Source organism: Oncorhynchus mykiss, chromosome 2, assembly GCF_057628025.1.
Source record: "Oncorhynchus mykiss isolate SJ-2025 chromosome 2, ASM5762802v1, whole genome shotgun sequence".
Classification (NCBI taxonomy): domain Eukaryota; kingdom Metazoa; phylum Chordata; class Actinopteri; order Salmoniformes; family Salmonidae; genus Oncorhynchus; species Oncorhynchus mykiss.
The window spans coordinates 27,823,148-27,841,662 of NC_143023.1; the positions used below are offsets into that span (position 1 = coordinate 27,823,148).

Below are 18,515 nucleotides of genomic sequence, written 5' to 3' on the forward strand. Positions count from 1 at the left end.
TGATTTTGTACTGTATGAAACAGTATGATGTCTAACTGATTGTTCTTAAGCAAAGATAATACTCCCATCATGGGTAAATTCTTAATCATATCTTTCTTTGCGTGTATGTGCGTGGGTATCGGTGTGTATCCCTTTAGCCTGAGAACGTGTTAGTGGAGCAGAACTCTGCCCAGCCCGTGGTCAAGCTGACAGACTTCGGAGACGCCGTCCAGCTGAACAGTGGCCACTACATCCACCCCCTACTGGGCAGCCCAGAGTTCTCAGCCCCGGAGCTGGTGCTGGGCCAGCCCGTCTCCCTGACCTCTGACCTCTGGAGCCTGGGGGTTGTGACATACGTGGTACTGAGCGGGGCATCTCCCTTCCTGGACGAGAGCGCTGAGGAGACATGCCTGAACATCTGTCGTCTGGACTTCAGCTTCCCCCATGACTACTTCCAGGGTGTGAGCCAGGCGGCCAGGGACTTTGTGGGTCTCCTCCTACAGGGCGAGCCGGACCGGAGACCTTCTGCCGCCGCTTGCCTTCAGGAGTCCTGGCTGCAGCCGTGGGACTCCCACCAGCAACAAAACCAGCACCCAGGGTGCATCGACACCTCCAGACTCATCTCCTTCATCGAGCGGCGGAAACACCAGAACGATGTTAGGCCCGTGGGCAGCATCAAGACCTTCCTTCACAGCAGACTCCTCAACCAGATATGAGCAGGTTAGAGAACTACAGTTCCCAGAAACCACCGAGTCACAATGATGATCTCATCCTCTCTCAGCCGACTACGCCACTTCCTTAGAACTATGTTACCCAGCATCCTGCTGCTGCTGACTGCTGACTGCTTTGAATATTTTTGACTGAGATTTTTTCCCCCAGAGATTTAGATACTTCTCTTCCATCCCCACCTTTGTATGGATGATGGCTATATGCCTGCACAAAAGTATGAACTATTTGAAAGTATTTAAAACTTCACTAACAGGGAGAACAAAGCTTTCTCGAGAGCCAGTGAGAGTAAGCCTTGTGTTTGGATAGTATTACTGTAATATCGGGTTACTTTTGGTTGAATATAAGAATTGTTTTTGTAATGAGAGATTACTTTTTGTAAAGAAAATGTATAGTGAAGAAACAAAGAAATGTCTTTATTCATATACCTTTTCAAAAACAAAGGTTATTAATAAAAAGCATGAAAACAAAAATGAATGCGACATATGAACAAAGCACCACCGACCCACCACAGGGTCGTTGCTTCAGAACACTACTTCTAGAACCAGTTGGAGACCAAACTCATTGTAGTTGATTAACTTACAATAAATAGGCGTATGCTTTGTTCTGGCCTTGCTATTGTATGGACCCGTAACAGTTAGTACAATTATGCTATTTTAGTCAGACCTCAGCAGAGAAATAAACAAGCAAACAAACAACAAAAAGCTATAACACTATTGGAAAAGCTCTTTAGATTTCTGATACATCCGCCTTACTTTGTAAATAATGTGTTCCTGCCTTCATTCTCATTTTGAAGAATTTGTCTCAAACGCTGTTTCATTAGCTGAGTAGTAAGTCCTGCCAATGGAAGAGAGGTGTGAGGGAGACTAGCTCCTCCTCATGCCAGTCAAATTACTTAAACCCTCACTACCAGAAATACTTCTATAAATGCACTCATATTTTGCGTTAACTCCTCATGTGCAATGTTGCAGCTTTAACATGTATGCAACTATTTGTGAAGACATGTGTTGTACCCGTAATCTAAAAAGGCATGTACGTACCTGGTACTGCAGTAGATGTATGTATTGTGTTACTCTTTTCCGTATTAAGTTCAGTATGAATATCTTGGAAACCTAAAATGCAGGTTTCGCAAATAATGTAAAATAAGAAAAAAGATTTGTATCTATATTGGCATTTATGCTTTCAGTTTGTCATTGTATTTGTTTTATTTTCTGTAACTATACCAAAGTTTAGTGTACTTTACTCTCTTTAAATGTGTTATAATGTACCATGTTAAGTTATGAAAACCATGCTGAACCTAGAGATGTTTACATTGGTTCACAGTGGCTTTATTTATTAGCGTTGTAAGAACGTTGTTTAGTGGTTGGTTGTTACTGCTTACCTAATTAACATTTCAAACACTTCTCTTCTCAAGCTGTGCACAAAGTGGTGATTGCTGTGTAAGTTTGTTTGACTTTTTAAGTTATGTATTTTGCTAGACATTGTGTTGCAATGATCAACATCTTGGTTTAACTGAAGATAAACTTGGGGTAGCATTCTTTGCCGGGCCTTTGGTTTGAAGAAGAAACTGCCCACAACATTGTACCAACGTTACAATAATTGTGCATGGGCTTTGCGGCACTATTACCCTAACCTTTATCTGAGGGTGACCATGACCTAGCTGCTTTCAGTAAATTAATAATTGTATGAGTTCAAACTGATTTTAATGTGCCGGTCAAATTCATCTGGAGAGGCGGACGAAGTAGCTGTATTTCCTTTTAAGCTTGAAAAGGTTATCAGAGTTTCATGTCAATGCAGTAGTCACAGTGATACAATGAATGTGTTTGTTAACCTGTACAGTCCCATTTTGTGTCCTCTTATTTATTCATGTGTAAAGCTGTACAGACATGGACGACGAACATGGGAACCTGGATGTAACCTCATCATATTTGATACATACTACGTCATTTTGAATGTTAAATGACTTATTTTTACTTTTGCATGTATATTTCTTTGTACAGAAATTATGTTTACACATTACTTGCTATAAATAGTTTATTTAGTCCTCAGTTATTTTGCCATTAAACGTATGGAACATACCCTTGGAAGTTTGTTTTATATTTATGTATGTACAGTGCCTTAAGAAAGTATTCATAGCCCGTGACTTATTCTACATGTTGTTACAGCCTGAATTCAAAATGGATGAAATGTTTTTTCTCTCTCACTCATCTACACACAATGCCCCATAATTAGAAAGTTAAAACATGTTTTTAGAAATGTTTTCAAATGTATTGAAAATGAAATACAGAAATATCTCATTTACTTAAGTATTCACACCCCTGAGTCTATACATGTTAGAATCACATTTGGCAGCGATTACAGCTGTGACTCTTTCTGGGTACGTCTCTAAGAGCTTTGAACACCTGGATTGTACAATATTTTCCTATGACCAGAATACCCATAACGTGATGCAGCCACCACCATGCTTGAAAATATGAAGACTGGTAGTGATGTGTTGTGTTGGATTTGCCCCTAACATAACACTTCAGGACATTAAGCTAATATCTTTGTCACATTATTAGCAATTTTACTGAAGTGCCTTATTGCAAACAGAATGCATGTTTTGGAATCATTTTTATTCTATACAGGCTTCCATCTTTTAATTTCGGTCAGTATAGTGGAGTAACCATCCTCAGTTTTTCCTTATCACAGCCATTAAACTCTAACTGTTTTAAAGTCACCATTGGCCTCATGGTGAAATCCCTGAGGGGTTTCCTTTCTCTCTGGCAATTGAGTTAGGAAGGACCCCTGTATCTTTGTAGTGACTGGGTGTATTGATACACCATCCAAAGTGTCATTAATAACTTCATCATGTTCAAAGGGATATTCAATGTCTGCCTTTGAAAATGTTTACCCATCTACCAATAGGTGCCCTTCTTTGCGAGGCATTGTTAAACCTCTGGTCTTTGTGGTTGAATCTGTATTTGAAATTCACTGCTCAACTGAGGGATCTTACAGATATAGTAATTGTATGTGTGGGGTACAGAGATGAGGTAGTCATTCAAAATCATGTTAAACACTATCATTGCACATAGAATGAGTCTATGCAACATATGATGTGACTTGTTAAGCAGATTTTTACTCCTGAACATATTTAGGCTTGCCATAACAAAGGGGTTGAAAACTTTATGACTCAATACATTTCAGCTTTTCATTTTTTATTAATTTGTAAACATTTCTAAAACAGAATTCCACTTTGACATTATGGGGTATTGTGTGTGTGGGCCAGTAACACAACATCTCAATTGAATCTATATTAAATTCAGGCTGAAAAAGCAAAGTGGTGTGAAGGCACTGCAAGTGGTGTAGACTTACCTAATTATAACCTTATAAACATTTATATCTGAGATCAACATGGTTGATAATGTTGTTGTTGACAGTTTTTGAAGGAAACGGAATAGGAGGTGTGAATGGTGTCCACAATAACTAGATGTTTCTCATCAGAATCAGATCTCTGTCGATGATAAACAAGATGTGAGAAACCAGAGTGAGCGTCTGTGATCTTATCTCCAAGGTGCAGGCGTTGTGCAGTCAATTTGCACCAAAGATTATTCATTGGAAATGTGTTTGAAAAACTACTGAACTGTTCTCCCCCCCCACATCTATTTCAACAGGCACTTCAAACCAAGGTCATTCATGATTTTTTAGAATGATTACCAATTCATGTAGGTGTGATGTACATTTCCCTTTCAGAGCACACAGACTTAGCTACGATGTTTGATGCCGGAAAAGATCATAGATGTTAACCCCATCAGCAAATGTCAATGAACTATTAATGTCCAAAATCATCTGCTTAACCTTATTGATTGCTCAAATTATGAATTGGTTGCTCAAATTATGAATTGATCTTGAATTATATGTTTTGTTCAGTTAATCATGTTGAACTCAATATTCTTGTAGCAATGTATCAAGTGTGGATGTTTTTTAAGTTCTACATTTTGAGGGTTGTTTAGGGACAGTTCCTGTGTTTGTATTTAACCGAGGTGTGGCGAATGTTCTTCCCTTCTGCCTTATCAGATGTGAAATCAACAGAGCTGTTCTTAGAGTGAAAGTAGCAGCTGCTTTGCATGCAACCACAGCGACTGAGGCACCTCAGCAAGCTCAGGTGTTCTTCAGAGATTTTATCTCAATAGGGAGACCAAATCCTGTTTTCAATGTTTACACACACACACTCAAACGCACACACTGGCTTCCCCACTAGAGGGCATACTGAGCTTGTGTTTAATAAGTGAATCATGGCAATTCTGAACCTTGTGTCAGTCAATTACAGCAAGACGCTCTGGATGGTAACAACAATGGAAATCTTTATAGCTGAATCTTGTTGTATATTTGTTGTATATTTGCTGACCATGACTGAAATATATATATATAAACTCAGACAAAAAAGAAATGTCCCTTTTTCAAAGATAATTCGTAAAAATCTAAATAACTTCACAGTTCTTCATTGTAAAGGGTTTAAACACTGTTTCCCATGCTTGTTCAATGAACCATAAACAGCCAATGAACATGCACCTGTGGAACGGTCGTTAAGGCACTAACAGCTTACAGATGGTAGGCAATTTATTATTGTTTTTTTTTCCTTTATTTAACTAAGCAAGTCAGTTAAGAACAAATTCTTATTTTCAATGACGGCCTAGGAACAGTGGGTTAACTGCCTGTTCAGGGGCAGAACGACAGATTTGTACCTTGTCAGCTTGGGGATTTGAACTTGCAACCTTTCGGTTACTAGTCCAATGCTCTAACCTCTAGGCTAACCTGCGCCCCAATTAAGGTCACAGTTATGAAAACTTAGGACACAAAAGAGTCCTTTCTACTAACTCTGAAAAACACCAAAAGAAAGATGCCCAGAGTCCCTGCTCATCTGCGTAAACATGCCTTAGGCATGCTGCAAGGAAGCATGAGGACTGCAGATGTGGCCAGGACAAGAAATTGCAATGTCCGTACTGTGAGACGCCTAAGACAGCGCTACAGGGAGTCAGGACGGACAGCTGATCGTCCTCTCAGTGGCAGACCACATGTAACAACACCTGCACAGGATCGGTACATCCGAACATCACACCTGCAGGACAGGTACAGCATAGCAACAACAATTGCCCGAGTTACACCAGGAACGCACAATCCCTCCATCAGTTCTCAGACTGTCCGCAATAGGCTGATAGAGGCTGGACTGAGGGCTTGTTGGCCTGTTGTAAGGCAGGTCCTCACCAGACATCACCGGCAACAATGTTGCCTATGGGCACAAACCCACCGTCGCTGGCCCAGACAGGACTGGCAAAAAGTGCTCTTCACTGACGAGTTGCGGTTTTGTCTCATCAGGTGTGATGGTCGGATTCACATTTATCGTTGAAGGAATGAGCGTTACACCGAGGCCTGTACTCTGTAGCGGGATCGATTTGGAGGTATAGGGTCCGTCATGGTCTGAGGCGGTGTGTCAGCATCATCGGACTGAGCTTGTTGTCATTGTGGACAATCTGAATGCTGTGCGTTAGAGGGAAGACCGCCTCCTCCCTCATGTGGTACCCTTCCTGCAGGCTCATCCTGACATGACCCTCCAGCATGACAATGCCACCAGCCATACTGCTCGTTCTGTGTGTGATTTCCTGCAATACAGGAATGTCAGTGTTCTGCCATGGCCAGCGAAGAGCCGGATCTCAATCCCATTGAGCACGTCTGGGACCTGTTGGATCGGAGGGTGAGGGCTAGGGCCATTCCCCCAGAAATGTCCGGGAACTTGCAGGTGCCTTGGTGGAAGAGTGGGGTACCATCTCTCAACAAGATTTGACAAATCGGGTGGAGTCCATGAGGAGGAGATGCACTGTAGTACTTAATGCAGCTGTTGGCCACACCAGATACTGACTGTTACTTTTGATTTTGACCCCCTCTTTGTTCATTTCTGTTTGTCACATGTCTGTGGAACTTGTTCAGTTTATGTCTCAGTTGTTGAATCTTGTTATATTTACTTAGACCCTGGGTCTCAACCCCGACCTGTGCAACTGGGTCCTAGACATCCTGACGGGTCGCCCCCAGGTGGTGAGGGTAGGAAACAACATCTGCACTCCGCTGATCCTCAACACTGGGGCCCCACAAGGGTGTGTTCTCAGCCCTCTCCTGTACTCCCTGTTCACCCATGACTGCGTGGCCATGCACGCCTCCAACTTAATAATCAAGTTTGCAGACGACACTACAGTGGTAGACTTGATTACCAACAACGATGAGACGGCCTACAGGGAGGAGGTGAGGGCCCTCCTAGTGTGGTGTCAGGAAAATAACCTCACACTCAATGTCAACAAAACAAATGAGATGATCGTGGACTACAGGAAACAGCAGAGGGAGCAGCCCCCTATCCACATCGATGGGACAGTAGTGGAGATGATGGAACGTTTTAAGTTCCTTGCTGTACACTTCACGGACAAACTGAAATGGTCCACCCACACAGACAGCATCGTTAAGAAGGCGCAGCAGTGCCTCTTCAACCTCAGGAGGCTGAAGAAATGTGGCTTGTCACCAAAAACACTCACAAACTTTTACAGATGCACAATCGAGAGCATCCTGTCGGGCTGTATCACTGCCTGGTACGGCAACCGCCCACAACCGTAAGGCTCTCCATAGGGTAGTGAGGTCTGCACAACACATCACCAGGAGCAAACTACCTGCCCTCCAGGACACCTACACCACCCGATGTCACAGGAAGGCCAAAAGGATCATTAAGGACAACAACCAACCGAGCCACTGCCTGTTCACCCCAATATCATCCAGAATCCGAGATTAGTACAGGTGCATCAAAGCTGGGACCGAGAGACTGAAAAACAGCTTCTATCTCAAGGCCATCAGACTGTTAAACAGCCATCACTAACATTGAGTGGCTGCTGCCAACATACTGACTCATCTCTAGCCACTTTAATAATAAAAACTTTACCCCAGTCCTCAGCAGTCCAATCCCTGTACCTTGTGGTGGTTAATTTCTTTACTATCAAATAAGGAGAGACAAACGTATCACACAAGTCAGAGTTATACTTAAACTAAATCTTTAATAATAAGAGCTTTGCAATAGCAATGACTTTCAACGATTCACCATTTCTAATGATACGTTGAGAGTGATAAAACAAAAGTAAAAAGGTATTTTGTAGCCAAGATACACCCTTTTCAACCTACATGACGAACAACAGATACATAGCATGTTCACAAGGTTAAGACTCCAAACTGGAACCATCTCTTCCTGGTACGGTATAGAGCAGAAACATTAACTCATGTTCTCTGGAATGCTCTTTAGGTTTTATCACCCAAAGACATCGTAAATCTCCTCTGTCAGTGTTATCTCATAGAGGCCCATCCTCAGTAGAACACACACACAATAGTTAACAGAATACTATATTCTGTCGAATAAAACAACCATTATAATGCAGTACAAGCATTATAACATAATCTTGCAATTTCCCTGACAACCTTTGCAGAATATCAGTATGTCCCTGATGTTTTTCTTGGAGAGAAGTGGATTCTTTGCTGCCCTTCTTGACACCAGGCCATCCTCCAAAAGTCTTTGTCTCACTGTGCGTGCAGATGCACTCACACCTGCCTGCTGCCATTCCTGAGCAAGCTCTGTACTGGTGGTTCCCCGATCCCACAGCTGAGTCAACTTTAGGAGACGGTCCCGTCGCTTGCTGGACTTTCTTGGGCGCCGTGAAGCCTTCTTCACAACAATTGAACCGCTCTCCTTGAAGTTCTTGATGATCCGATAAATGGTTGATTTAGGTGCGATCTTACTGGCAGCAATATCCTTGCCTGTGAAGCCCTTTTTGTGCAAAGCAATGATGACGGCACGTGTTTCCTTGCAGGTAACCATGGTTGACAGAGGAAGAACAGTGATTCCAAGCACCAACCTTCTGTTTGCATTTTCCAATTAAGAACATTCAAAACAAAAGTGAAAAGATATTAGACAACGATAGGACAAAGTGACAGTAACAGACGAGCGTAAAAACATTTATAATTATAATTATATATACAAACATACAATAAGAAAATAATAATAATGAGACATTGGATCACCTGCCGTAGGTTACATATTATACATTACGTGTGAAACATTATGTTAGGGTTATATAGAGATTCAATCAATGAGATGTGGGGGGAGATTCTCCATATAGTCAATAAAAGGTTGCCAAATTCTGTAAAATGTCTTTAACTTATTCCTCAAGCAGTAAGTGATTTTCTCCAAAGGGATACAACTATTAACTTCCGATAGCCACATTGCAACTGGCAGGGAGGAATCCAATTTCTTGTTAGTAAAGTTACCCAGTAGACAGACCTCCGGGTCTAAAGGGAATGCAACCCCGTGAATTGAGGATATGGTATAGCATACCCCCTGCCAGAAACCGTGTAGTTATGAACACTGCCAAGTGGAATGGAGGAATGTTCCTTCATCTGAGCCACATCTAAAACATAGGGAGGAGATATCTGGGTTGAACTTGTGCAGTCTAGATGGGGTGATATAGAGCTGATGGAGGAAATTAAACTGGATCAGTCTGTATCTGGAGTTCAATGTGGATGTAACACCATCCCTGCATAGGTCACTCCATAGATCCTCATCAAGATCAATACCCAGATCTTTTTCCCATCTAAGTCGGGGTTTATCTAGCCCAGGCAGTGTTAGTCCTGACATAAGAGCATCGTATACACGGGAAATGGTCTTGAACAGTGGTTGGTCTGCGTGGCAGAGTTGTTCAATAGGTGACATCTTAGGTAGGTTCCATTGTCCCTTGAGAGTCACCCTAATAACATTTCGTAGTTGTAGGTAGCTAAAGAAGTCCCTGTTAGGCAAGTGGTATTTCTGTTTCAGCTGATGAAAAGACATAAGAACTCCCTCCTCGTAACAATGTTCCAGAAGAGTGATCCCCTTATCAGACCATGGTCTAAAGTTACTATTCTGGAAAAACATAGGAATCAATCTATTGTTCCATAAAGGGGTTTTAGGGGAAAGGAATCCCCCTCGTCTGAAAAGCTCATGCAGTTTGCGCCATGCCAGGACAGAATGTATGATTAAAGGGTTGTCTGTGATGGTTTTTATAGATTTTCTGTCCCATTTGTAAAACAATTCTGCCCCAATGTCATCATTTACCTCAAACTTTTCAATGTTCAACCATGAGGGATAGGGACCATTGTCAAACCTCTGAGCCAGAAACCTAAACTGTGCAGCCCAGTAGTACATTCTAAAATTGGGGAGGTTTAAGCCTCCTTGACTGTAATCAAGGGTCAGTTTATCCAGGCCAACCCTAGGGGTTTTGCCGTGCCAGATAAACCGTCTGGTCAGCTTGTCGAGAGAGTAAAAAAATGCTGCGGGAACAGGGATAGGGAGAGATTGAAACAGATATAGAAATCTGGGCAGGACATTTACCCAGTAGAGTGAGAGGTAAGTCCATCCATTTACAAAGGTCAACCTCCACCTTTTGCAACAAACTGGCCAGATTGAGTTTATTGAGGTTGTTCAGATTACCATCCACCATTATGCCCAAATATGTGAAGCCCATAGGCGACCATCTAAAAGGAAACTTGTGTTTGATGGTATGATGGTCAAAGACAGACAACGGTAAGATTTTGCTTTTATCAAAATTGACCTTATATCCAGAGAAAGAACTATAACACTGTAGTAGGATCTGCAAGTGAGAGAGGGAGTGTTCTGGGTTTGTTAGAAATAAGATAAGGTTGTCTGCAAAGAGTGATAATTTATGGGTATTGGGGCCCACCTCAAAGCCATGTATGTCAGGGTACGTTCTAATAGCCTCAGCCAACGGTTCGATGGCGAGGGCAAAGAGGTGGGGGCTAATTGGGCAACCTTGTCTGTTCCCCCTATAAAGAGGGGAAGAGGAGGAAGTAATCCCATTGGTAGCAATCCTAGCTTTAGGAGATTTGTACCTAAACCAAACTTTTCTAAGACGCGAAAGAGTTATGGCCATTCAACCCTATCAAAGGCCTTTTCAGCGTCGAGGGAGACTGCGACACTAGGTATTTTGTTTTTGTTAGCAAGGTGAATTATATCAAAGAACCTTCTGAGATTATTGGGGGACAATCTATTAATTATGAAGCCAGTCTGATCTGGGTTGACCAACAGGGGAAGAAGACATGACTCCCGTCTCTTAGATAGCATCTTGGTGACCAGTTTACAATCTGTGTTAAGGAGAGAGATTGGTCTATAGGAGGCGCACTTTAGCAGGTTTTTCCCTTTCTTGTGGATTACAGTAATCACTGCTTGAGAAAAGGACTCTGGAAAGCAGTTGTCTTCCCTGGCTTTTTTAAGTACCTCCATAAGGTAGGGGACCAACAGCTCCCTAAATTCTTTATAGAACTCTGGAGGGGAGCCATCCTCCCCAGGAGATTTATTAGAAGGTAAGGATTTAATGGCCTCCAACAATTCAGGATCTGAGAAGTGTTCACTCAGGCGCTCGCTGTCTTCCCCTGACAGGCAAGGGAGGTTGAGAGAGGAGAGAAAGGAGTCGATCTCTGATAGATCATCGCTTGATTGGGAAGTGTAGAGGTCTTCATAGTATTTCTTAAAAGTATTATTAATTTCAGTAGGGTCGAAAGATATCTCATTAGTAAGAGTTTCTATGGCATTAATTGTCCTCTTACTTTCCTCTGCTTTCAGTTGCCATGCCAATACTTTGTGAGCTTTCTCTCCAAGCTCGTAATAACGCTGTTTTGATTTAGTGATGGCCCTCTCGGCTTGATATGTGTTCAGAATATTATATTTAAGTTTTTTATTTACCAAAAGCCTGTATAGATCTTTAGTCGGGCCTCTTCGGTAGTTTTTCTCTAGCTCGGAGATTTCAGATTCAAGGGCACTCAGTTCCGCACCGTGTTTTCTCTTCAGCCCCTTAGTATAGGAAATGATCTGACCCCTCAGATAGGCCTTCAATGTGTCCCAAAGAATGAAACTGTCAGGAGCGGAAGGTTTGTTTGTCAAAGTAAAAATATTGATCTGCTCTTTGATGAATGCACAAAATTCAGGTTGCTTTAGGAGTGTAGAATTTAGTCTCCATCTATATGCTCCATTTACCTTGGTAGGAGTGGAGATTGATAATACCAGAGGAGAATGGTCACTAAGCAATCTGGGGAGATACTCGACATCTAACACTCTATGAAACAGTTGTGCCATCCTGGTGGTGCTTGAGCGACCTGAAGGAAGACATTCTGAATAAACATATGGTCATCGAAGTTAGGAGCATAAATATTCAATAGGGTCCAAGACTCTGAAAACATATGCCCCTGCACCAAAACAAACCTGCCAGAGGGATCAGAGATGGTGTTGTTGACGCTGAAGGGGATGTGTCTACTTATCAACATTGCAGTTCCTCTTGCTTTGGAGTTAAAAGAGGACGCAAAAACGTGTCCTAACCATTCCCTCTTCAATTTCTTGTGTTCACTGGCTGTAAGATGTGTTTCTTGTAAAAACACAATGTCAGCCTTCAATTTCTTAAGGTATGTATTGACTCTTTTCCTTTTAATCGGGCTGTTAAGACCTTTTACGTTGAATGTGACATATTTTAGTGGATTAAGCATAGGTTGGGTTTCAAATATGTAACTGAATGGAAATCTATCATATAGATTAGATAATTAGGAAATGTTTCAACTTTGGTTTGAGCACAAAAGTGACCTGTGTGTCTCTTTAGGAAGGAAACAATAAACATAGAAAAAAGGAAGAAAAAATAATAAAAATCCCACCCACCCCGATTGTCAGACTAAAACAACAATCCCAACAATCAAACATGAATACACTAGAGAGATACGTTGCTGCTCGCTTTCCATCTTGCTCTTACTAGCTAAACCTTGGCGTAAACTAAAACCTGCGAGCTCTCTAAGTTGAAAACAAACGTTGTGAATAGATATTTATGGCTGAGTATTTACTGCCCAAGGTAAGGGCTGCTCTTTTCGAAAGATTAACATAAATGAGGGGGAAAGCAGTGGGCCTAAGCCCACTTATTTGCTTCGCCTAGTAGGTATGGACTAAACCAAAATATACTCTCCTGGAAATGTAATAGAACTCACCCCGGAAAGATACGGTTAGTTGAAAATGTACAAATCAATTATAGTGACCGGAAGATATCAGCAGTTCAGTCCGGATAAGAGAAAATAAACAAACTGTATTTTATCCCCAGAGAGACCTTCCTGGCTCAGACGTTGTTCAGTTCTTTGAGAAAAGTGTGCACTTCTCCCGGTGTGTTGAAGAGATGGCTTCGGCCTTTGTACTGAACTTTCATCTGCGCAGGGTGGATGAGGTAGCCGGTGATGTTTTTCTCCTTCAGTGCTTTGGCGGCAGGTCTGAACTGCTTGCGACGTCTGGCGAGATCCGAGCTCATATCCGGGAAAAGGCTAACCCTCTTTCCATCGATGGTGATATCCCCTTTGGCTCTTGCGAGTTGCAGTATCTTCTCTCTGTCTTGGAAACGGAGGAACCTGATCAGGACGGCCCATAGGGGCTCATCTGGCCGGGGATTCGGCGCTGATGTTCTGTGGGCGCGTTCGATTTCCAGTGGCTTGGTGAAGTTGATTATGCCTAGGACCTCCGGGATCCATTGAGTGAAGAAACGGACCGGGTCACCGGCTCGCTGTCCTCTTTCAATCTGCACAACGCAGAAAATAAAATAGATTTTAGATTTGAGATTTTTCAAAGTAGCCACCCTTTGCCTTTTGACAGCTTTGCACACTCTTGGCATTCTCTCATCCAGCTTCACCTGGAATGCTTTTCCAACAGTCTTGAAGGAGTTCCCACATATGCTGAGCACTTGTTGGCTGCTTTTCCTTCACCCTGTGGTCCAACTAATCCCAAACCATCTCAATTGGGTGAGGTCGGTGTTATGAATTTTATGTATAATGACTAAATTATGTATACATTTATAGTAATCTAACAGAATTCTACTCTGTCTCTGTATAATGAGGAAGAATGTTTGTACATAAGAAAAGAGGAACTGTTAGCAGACAAGGAACTGTGGCAGACAACTTGTGACCACTGTGAAACTGATAAAGGGAAGGAGGTCTCCCCACCCAGAGGGGAGAAACTATTGGGCTTAAAGTAGATTGTGTAACATGTTGCAGGATGTGATAAGCAATGTATGTATGCATAAGAGAAGACTTGTAAACTATATTGTCATTGTCTGAGAGGAGGAGGGACATTTATGATGAAATGAGAGGTACAGTATATACACCAATGTACATGGAATGATTGGCAGAGCTCTCGTAAATAAACGTTGCTGACTATCGTAGACTGGCCTATGTCTGTTTCATTTCAACAAGAATCCTACAAATTCTTGGTAGCAGACCGAGGAGTTCAATTGAAGTTCAGTTTATGAACATTGAGAACATAATTCTCTTAACAGTCGGGTGATTGTGGAGGCCAGGTCATCTGATGCAGCACTCCATCACTCTCCTTCTTAGTCAAATAATTCTTACACAGCCTGCAGTCCCACTAAGCGCAAACCAGATGGGATGGCGTATCACTGCAGAATGATGTGGTAGCCATGCTGGTTACGTGTGCCTTGAATTCTAAATAAATCACAGACAGTGTCACCAGCAATGCACCCCCACACCATCACACATGCTTCATCGTGGGAACCACACATTCAGAGATCATCTGTTCACCTACTCTGCGTCTCACAAAGACACAGCGGTTGGAACCAAAAATCTCACATTTGAACTCATCAGACCAAAGGACAGATTCCCCAAAGCGAACACCTCATTTGGCCACCTTTCCTTCCAGTTCTCTTCTGCCAATGACTGGAACGAATTGCAAAAATCACTGAAGTTGGAGACTAAATCTCCCTCACTAACTTCAAGTGTCAGCTGTCAGAGCAGGTTACCGATTGCTGCAGCTGTACACAGCCCATCTGTAAATAGCCCATCCAACCAACTACCTACCTCATCCCCATATTTGTTTTAGTTTTTCTGCTCTTTTGCACACCAGTATTTCTACTTGCACATTGTCACTATTGGCCAATTCATTGCCTTACCTCCTTACTTCATTTGCACACACTGTATACAGATTTTTCTATCGTGTTATTGACTGTACGTTTGTTTATCCCATGTGTAACTCCGTGTTGTTGCTTTATCTTGGTCAGGTTGCAGTTGTAAATGAGAACTTGTTCTTGTTCTCAACCATCTGCCTCTGGGTCTCGCCTTGTGCCCTTATATTTTAGGTGTTTGAGAACCATATGCTTTTTTCCCCCCATCATGGCGCCTGTCATGTGATAAGTTGTATTTTGTTGGTCTTAACATGTATAGAATCAAAGTTAACCTTATCTGTTCTGCCTCACTAAAGATCCATGTAACACTTTTTAGGGCGATGGGCATTCCATGAATAGGAGGATCATAGTATAAATACATAGTTATTGTATACATTACATAGAGTATATAGCTCACTGGGTTTGGGTGCTGACGTGTAGAGTGTTGAGTAATCCACATACATAGTCATTCTAGCTTTGTGTAAGACCAGTGACAAATCATTTGTAAAAATAGATATGATTAACGGCCCAAGGCAACTGCCCTGAGCGACACCGCACTGTACATATCTGATGTTAGAGAAGTTTCCATTGAAGGACACTCTCTGGGTTCTATTGGATGAATGTTGTCCTAGATGAGATTTGAACTCCCACCCATCCACCCCGACCAACCACCCTACTTTCTTTTTTGCCTTAAGTAACTGTCTGTTTTCATACCAAACGTTGCATATCATACTAATTTGGGTGTCCCTGATGTACATTTACTATGTTACGTCTAGTCTATGAGACCAGGCTGGCTGATCAAATGTCATAGTAGTACTAGTAGCAGTAGCTACATAATGTGGGGCTGACTCACAAATGATAAAATATGATATGGACGGTGTACTTGTATAAGAGTATGAATTTATGAAATTAAAAGATTCCACCTCTTTCCTATAGGCCAAAGTTTCAAGTTTCAAAGTTTATTTGCCACATGCACAGGATACAACAGGTATAAAACAGTGCAGTGGTGTATGAACAACCTAGCCTGATGTTCTTTGGAAAGCTATCTCGGGAATTCATAAATATACCCAAGTGAGTGGACTAAGGGAATTGATTCATGAATGGTTCACACCTGATAACGCCAATTACCCTTTGTGCCCGCACCCATATTCTGTCATTTTGTATTTCTTTGTGATTGTAACATATACAGGTAGACCAGAGAAGCCACATCACCGATTGGCAATTGACTGGCAATCTTAGAAGCAACTGCTGCTCACTGGTTGTGTAACCGGTGTGAAATGGCTAACTAGTTATCGGTGCGAGTTAGTAGCGTTTCAATTGGTGCCGTGACCCGGATCACTGGTTGCTTCGGAAAGGGAGAAGATCAAAGGGGGGTGAGTGTAACCGGTGTGAAATGGCTTGTTAGTTAGCGATGCGCGCTAATAGCATTTCAATCTGTGACGTCACTCGCTCTGAGACCTTGAAGTAGTTGTTTCCCTTGCTCTGCAAGGGCCGTGGCTTTTGTGGAGCGATAGGTAACGATGCTTCGAGGTTGTCAGTTGTTGATGTGTGCAGAGGGTCCCTGGTTCGAGCCCAGGTAGGGTCGAGGAAAGGGACAGAAGCAAAACTGTTACAGTTGCTCATATACAAAAGTTGTTCCTGATTTTTTTTTACATTTACCTACTCACTAGAGAAGTCTGTTAAGCCAAAACATCTTTGTACGCTATCCTGATTCAGTAAAATGTTTTTTATTTTTAATTTTTATGAAGTCATCTTTATGTGACATCCATTTGAGTGCGGACCCATCACAATTGCTTCCTTATCTGATGCTTTTTAGTGAAATGTAACTTTTTTTTAGCATGTGTGCAAGATTTGTCCTTTGTTGGTTCGGGTTCTTTGTTGGTTATCTGTAATTACATTATCAGTGTCAGAGCATGACCTTCCCATAGATTTAAAAGCTCTGCCTGCAATTAGCTCTTTTTGAAACAAGGTTAGTAATACTGCTTCTTGCTAAATTGTGTAAAAATGATTACATGGCACAATCCTCTGGCTTTGTGTTCCTTTATTTTCATTATCTAAGTCCCCCCATTTTAAATTCAGCTTACACAAAACCGTCTGGCTGGCTCAACCCAAAAAATACATTGTTGTGAATTATATGTGTGAAGATGTGGTTTTATATCACCATGTAGGCCTGTGAACAGGAAGCGGTAAACAGCTATCTATCTCTGTGTGTTTAGGTCACTGGGCTGTTTCAGACTGTAGCCACAGTCCCTGTAGTATGTGAGCCTATTCTAATAGAACTAAGTATGCCGAAGGACAGTTAATAATTTCTTCCTTTCAGGTCCAGTTCCAGGCATAAGCTACATCAGCGGTCGCTTAGGGCCCCCGGAAAGTCTTATCATTCCCTTACTGCCACAGCTTGGGGTGAAGGTTCATCTTCCAACAGGACATTGACTCTACGCACACAACCAAGACAACGCAGGAGTGGCTTCGGGACAAGTCTCAATGTCTTTGAGTGGCCCAGCCAGAGCCTGGACATGAACCCGATCGAACATCACTGGAGAGACTTGAAAATAGCTGTGCAGCAACACTCCCAATCCAAACTGACACACTGTAGCTTGAGAGGATCTGCAGAGAAGAATGGGAGAAACTCCCCAAATACATGTGTCCCAAGCTTGAACCGTCTTACCCAAGAAGACTCGAGGCTGTAATCGCTGCCAAAGGTGCTTCAACAAAGCACTGAGTAAAGGGTCTGAATATTTACTTACGTTTTTTTTATTTGTAATACATTTGCAAAAAAATACAAATAAAGTTTTGCTTTGTCATTATGGGGTATTGTGTGTAGATTGATGAAGAAAACAACTATTGAATCCACTTAATAAGGCTGTTGTCACGACTTCGGCCTAAGTCGATGCCTCTCCTTGTTCGGGTGGTGTTCGGCAGTCAACGTCGCCGGTCTATTTTTCATTTTCCATTTGTTTTGTCTCGTTTTCCCACACACCTGGTTTTCATTTCCCAATTACTGGTCATGTATTTAACCCTCTGTTTCCCCCATGTCTTTTGTGTGATTGTTTTTTGTTTAGGTCGGTACGTTGCCGGCTGTTTTTTTTCAGGGTGCTGTGTTCACCCGTGTTTTGTGGCAACCGTTATTGTTCACACATAGGTATTGTGACTTTGTGCTATTTTTCTTAAGTAAAGTACGTTGTTCACTCATCTCTGCTCTCCTGCACCTGACTTCATGCACCAGCTACACCCACCGTCTGACAGCTGTAAAGTAACAAAATGTGGAAAAAGTCAAGGGGCCTGAATACTTTCTGAATGCACTGTATATATACAGTATATATATATTTATATATAAAAAAAAGATTTAGGAACTCTGCCCTCAACTTAATATTGAGAATAACAATAGTAGAATACAGCAGGTCCAATTAAAAAAAAAATGTCTCTCTTGTTATGTCAGTCACTGAAAATCACTCAATTAGCCATGTCAGCTACCAATTTTTGGATAGTTAGTTTAGCCAGCTATCTAAATTTGTAGTAATCATGGCCGAATACTGACCGGGCATGCAGGGCACTGACCTCCAGGGGGCCCCCATAGGTTTTAGTCATTCTCACTCAGATATGATATTAGCATGGCATAAATCATTACAAAATGTGTAGAATTGCAGGAAATTTGCTTTAAAATGCACTTGTTTCTCTCTTCCCCATGGCAAAGTGAGTAGAATTTCAAGAAATGTGCTGCCCAATGTCAAAATAACAGAAAACTTACATTTTCTTCACACACCATGGCCGAATGTGTAGAATTGC

The 18,515-nt window shown here is 42.0% G+C and overlaps 1 protein-coding gene across 4 annotated transcripts in view; it reads left to right on the forward strand.

Annotated features, from left to right (window-relative positions):
- The window catches only part of LOC110485836 (triple functional domain protein), a 149,624-nt gene extending 146,841 nt beyond the window's left edge, over positions 1-2,783 (forward strand). For all 4 annotated transcript variants that reach the window (XR_016485648.1, XM_021557045.3, XM_090195238.1 and 1 more), the window contains one exon: positions 138-2,783. Coding sequence is in view for 3 of the 4 variants with exons in the window: in XM_021557045.3 (XP_021412720.3) it covers positions 138-695 (558 nt within the window). In the remaining variant the exon portion in view is untranslated. The remainder of the gene's footprint in view (positions 1-137) is intronic.
- Positions 2,784-18,515: the final 15,732 nt, after the last annotated feature.